This window comes from Triplophysa rosa, linkage group LG8 (genome assembly GCF_024868665.1).
Source record: "Triplophysa rosa linkage group LG8, Trosa_1v2, whole genome shotgun sequence".
Lineage (NCBI taxonomy): Eukaryota > Metazoa > Chordata > Actinopteri > Cypriniformes > Nemacheilidae > Triplophysa > Triplophysa rosa.
The window spans coordinates 5,694,926-5,699,417 of record NC_079897.1 but is presented as its reverse complement, the minus strand read 5'-3'; the positions used below and the strand labels follow the sequence as shown (position 1 = coordinate 5,699,417).

The following is a 4,492-nucleotide window of genomic DNA, read 5'->3' as shown; positions in this document are numbered from 1 at the left end:
CGACCAATGAAAGTAAGTGAACAGAGAAAACACAGAGTCAATGAGAAGAGCAGCAGGAAGCTCAGCTCTGAGTTGTTGGCTTTTACTATGGGGGTGTCCTTCTTACTGTAAAACAGGACTGTGACCAGAACAGTTATTCCTACTCCAAACAGTGAGAAAAAGACCAGCACTATACCCATAACTTCTGTGAATGACAGAAACTCTACAGCCTTTAACACACATTTATTTTTCTCAGCATTAGACCAGAATTCCCCTGGACACTGCATGCAGTTATTTGAATCTGGAAAGAAAGTTGTGATCACTATACTTGGAGACAAAAAAGAAGATTACATTAATTATGAACTCCTTTGATAAAAAAATGCATCCTGAACAATAGAAAGAAAACACAAAATGAGCAGCTAGCAAATTTGCTCTGAATCTTTGATTTGGGCTGAAGTTTACCTGTCTCATTACTGATTTCTCCATCTGCACATGGAATACAGTCATAACAGCAGACAGGTCTTCCTTTCTGTCCAGCCTTCCTAGTGCCTGGAGGGCAACTCTCACTACACACAGACCTTGGCTTCTACATGTAAACATATTGGATAGTATTATAAAATCAAGAGTTAACAATCTTCTGAGCAATAATAATACTATAGGTTATGTCATGTTATTAATGCTATGAACACAAGAATGAATACTGTTTATGCTCACAATTTTATCATGTTGCTCAAAACCAGCTCAGTTACGCAGTCTTCTTTTTTTTAAACATTCATTTTAAACATGATTTTACGTGGGAATCAAATTTTTGTAATTAACTTTTAAGGTATTTTGTTACAAAATTTCCATTAGATTCAGACATTCCATTCACTCAACCTTTTCAGAAACTATAGGATAACCAGATCAATGTAATTTACCTGCAGCTGTCCTCCAGTCCAGATGATGTTTCCAGTGTTAAGTACAAAGCGCTGGTCAGGTGGCAGTGAGGCATCATAGTAACCCACTGCTTTAAACTGAATTGATCCATCAGAGTCCTGCTGCCAGTTCACAACTTCATACTGGGCTACTGCACCACCAGTGCTGTCAAACCACACATGATCTCCAAATTTTACAGTAAAATTGACCTTTTTCAGAGCCTCAACAACCTAGTGAAAAGAAAGAATGTAAATGAGATATTTTGCCACTATTACACTATACAATTACATTTTTTTCTTTAACTGTCTAGATCATTGTTTTACCTGCTGTGGTTGTATTGTCAGGCCTTTCTCACAACCTATGTTTTCTTTGCACTTGAGCAGACTGTGTAGTGCATGAGCCACAGCATACACTGCTTTGTACACATTGCTTATATATCTTTGTTCAGGCACATCATCATTGTCATTTTTAAACACAAGTAGATCCTGATATTTACTGCAGTTGAATGCATACTGCGAAGAGTTCTCATCGTTATGTGAGCATGGAAAAGTCGTATCCCAGAATGCTTTAGTAATATAATCTGAAAACCCTTCAATGTCAATTTTTTTTACTGAAAATCCCAGTGACCCTCCTAGCACACGAAAGCTTTTTGGAGTGATCAGTTTCTTTGCAGTTATCCATGCCTCCACACCAATCATTTGGAGGCCTGTAATGTTTTCGATATTTAGCTGCTCAAGTAAATTGTTCATTTCAAAGCCGGTAAGAAATGCAACAATCACTTTTGCTGTGCTTTGTTTTATTATATTTACCACTTTTTGGAGTTTTTCAGGTTGTGTTCGGTAGAATTTCTCAGTGTACTCTACACAAATGCCCTCTTCATGTGCTGTATTCAGAAATATGGCCATTCCATTGTTTCCATAGTCATTGTCACTGTTCACAGCTCCAACCCAAGACCAGCCGAAGTGTTTGACTATTTTTGCAAGTGCTCTGCTCTGGTGATAATCACTAGCAATAGTCCTGAAAAAAGAGGGGTAATCTTTCCTATTACTTAGACACTCACATGTAGCTGAGTGGCTTATCTGAAGAAAGAAAAAATATAAGAAATGTTAAAAGAGTCTGGAAATTGTGTCATTTTTTTGCTGTTATTGCCTCTTACCACTGGTATTTTAAAAGGTCCTGTGGTTCTGGACAGAATCACTGTGGCAGAAGACTCTGATTCTCCTATGATAGCATGTATAGGAGTCTCTCCATTGCAACTTTGACCTGCTGTAATTTCATGATTATTCATCAATGCCATAGTTGCACTTACAGAAGACAGTCTTGAAGCACAGCTATCATAGATTTTGTAGCCAACAGAAACATTTGGGAGTAAAGTTTCATTTCTGTTAATCTCCTCAATAGCAAATGTCATAGTCTGAGCAATACGAAAATCCCTTAGATTCACACTGTAAATTCAGATATTAAACTAATTAGCTACATAGCAACCACATACAACAAAACAGGTAAAAATATAATAATTAAATGTACTTTTAAAGTTTCACATAAAATGTATACGACATAATTTTTCATGTTTTAAATTTTGTATGTCATATGTTTATAGATAAATTGCAATTTTTTACATTTTGTATTAAGTAGCCTACAATGTCTGCCTTAATGTTACTAAAATTATTGCAAATATAACAAACCTGGAACATGCCATAAGGTGAGGTTTTTGTGTAAAATCAGTTGAAGTCAATGTTTCTAAACTGTGGATTGAAAAAAGTCCTCCAATAGTTATGTCTCCATCCATGGACAGCAGCGGGTATTTAGGGTCTCCCATCATTTGGCAAAGTGTGTTTTCTGCCTTTGCATCAAGGTGATGGAAGAAAAGTAGTGTATAAAGAAAAACAGGCATCCCAAAGATTGAGAGCAACATCTAAATGCTTGTGAGCTAATACAGTATTTGCACTTTTATACACATAATTAATATTGATGAATCATTGTAAGCATAGCCAATGACCTCATAGGGCAGGACATGAGCCAAAAATGGAAGAGTCATGTTACTTGAATAATCAGATTTCACGTATAATCAAAGTGTCATATACAGTGCTTACACATTACTTTTTTACTTATGTAGTTTGGAACACCTAAACATTTAATCAACCTGTGGTATTGTTTGTAATCATTTCACAGTTAACTAAAATGACTTAATCTCGCTTCGAATTAAACATTACGTTAAAAGGAGTATGGACCTTTATCACAGCGGATTTGAACACCAAAAGTGCTCGTTGAAGCAGTGTGTCGATTCTTCTGGTTACGTTTATTTCAATAGGCTGCGATCGCCTATTTGACTACATGGCTCTTATAATGAGTGTCCGCAGAATGATTTCAAAATCCAGACATGTTCAGAGACAGTAGAAGAGATATTCTGATGATTACTGTTAACAGATTTTTACAAACTCAACCAAATTTAACGTTTTAATCCAATAAAGTCAATCTGAGAAAACAATGGCTGGTAAACATATGTGATTATTTCACCACACGGTTTCAATCAATGCTCTAAATTGGTGATCACAATGCTGCAGTGTGATGAATAAGATTATGATGAGCATTTATTTAATTCTATTAATTATTTGTATCACTGTTGTGTGTAATTTTTCATATTCTTTAATTGAATGCATGTAATTCACAAATACGCCTAAAATTCATTAATATTCAATGTAGTCGAGCTGTCATCGCGTTACTCTCCTAAGATTGTTTAATATCATTACATGTCTTTTAGGCAGTTACCATGCATTCAGCTATGTTAAGGACTGAAATAACAACGCACATAAGCAATGATGCTCATACAAAAATATAACCATGGCTTTACTACAAATAAAAACCATATACTATACCATTACTGCACACAAACATACTCCCGCACGTTATTTTAAAAGAATGCACTTCATCTCACCATATCAGTCTCACCCATGCTTTCCTAAAATAATTTTGTGTCAGGAAATTGTTAAAAATAAGGTAAGGAGGTCGATGTTTAGCTTTAAAGCAGCCGGGTGCTACAGTATCACAGCTAATAAGCGCATTCAGCCATTAGTTTTAACTGTGTTGCTATGCTACCGGAAAAAGCGATATACTGGCTGAATCCGAAATGGCATACTTCCTTACTATATAGTAGGCAAAAAGCAGTAGGCGAACGAATAGTACTAAATGTCCGAATCGTCAGTATTCACAAAACAGTAGGTGAGAAATACCCGGGTGGTGGACTATTTCTCGCGAGATTTGGACGTGCGTATACTAATGTTGCGTCCGGATACGCCTACTTACCTACTATGTAGTAGAAGGAAACAGTACTTGAACAGAGTAGTATGTCCGAATCGTCAGTATTCATAAAAGAGTAGTCGAGAAATTCCCGGATGGCTTACTAGTTACGCCCAGATTTAGAAGTACTCAGCGACGGATACTTGAGATGCTCTATATCCCATGAGCCCATGTGACAGAATACAATGCACAGCCCGCAAAACAGTTACTGTCACGACCCAGGTCGGGTCGGGGTAATTGTCTGCACGGGAACGGTCTTGTTTTGTCGAGCACGTGGAAGCTGTCTTCTCACGGCTGATCG

The 4,492-nt window shown here is 36.8% G+C and overlaps 2 protein-coding genes across 2 annotated transcripts in view; both read right to left on the bottom strand.

The window, feature by feature from the left end:
* LOC130557729 (extracellular calcium-sensing receptor-like) overlaps nucleotides 1–2,593 on the bottom strand; it is a 6,264-nt gene extending 3,671 nt beyond the window's left edge. The window contains exons 1-6 of the mRNA XM_057339739.1: nucleotides 2,580–2,593; nucleotides 2,051–2,339; nucleotides 1,218–1,973; nucleotides 897–1,124; nucleotides 442–565; nucleotides 5–280 (exon numbers count right to left, since the gene is read on the bottom strand). Coding sequence (XP_057195722.1) covers nucleotides 5–280; nucleotides 442–565; nucleotides 897–1,124; nucleotides 1,218–1,973; nucleotides 2,051–2,339; nucleotides 2,580–2,593 — 1,687 coding nt within the window. The remainder of the gene's footprint in view (nucleotides 1–4; nucleotides 281–441; nucleotides 566–896; nucleotides 1,125–1,217; nucleotides 1,974–2,050; nucleotides 2,340–2,579) is intronic.
* A 1,081-nt stretch (nucleotides 2,594–3,674) lies between these two features.
* The window catches only part of LOC130557728 (extracellular calcium-sensing receptor-like), a 5,139-nt gene continuing 4,321 nt past the window's right edge, over nucleotides 3,675–4,492 (bottom strand). Inside the window, exon 7 of the mRNA XM_057339738.1 lies at nucleotides 3,675–3,686. Within this exon, the coding sequence (XP_057195721.1) occupies nucleotides 3,675–3,686 (12 nt within the window). The remainder of the gene's footprint in view (nucleotides 3,687–4,492) is intronic.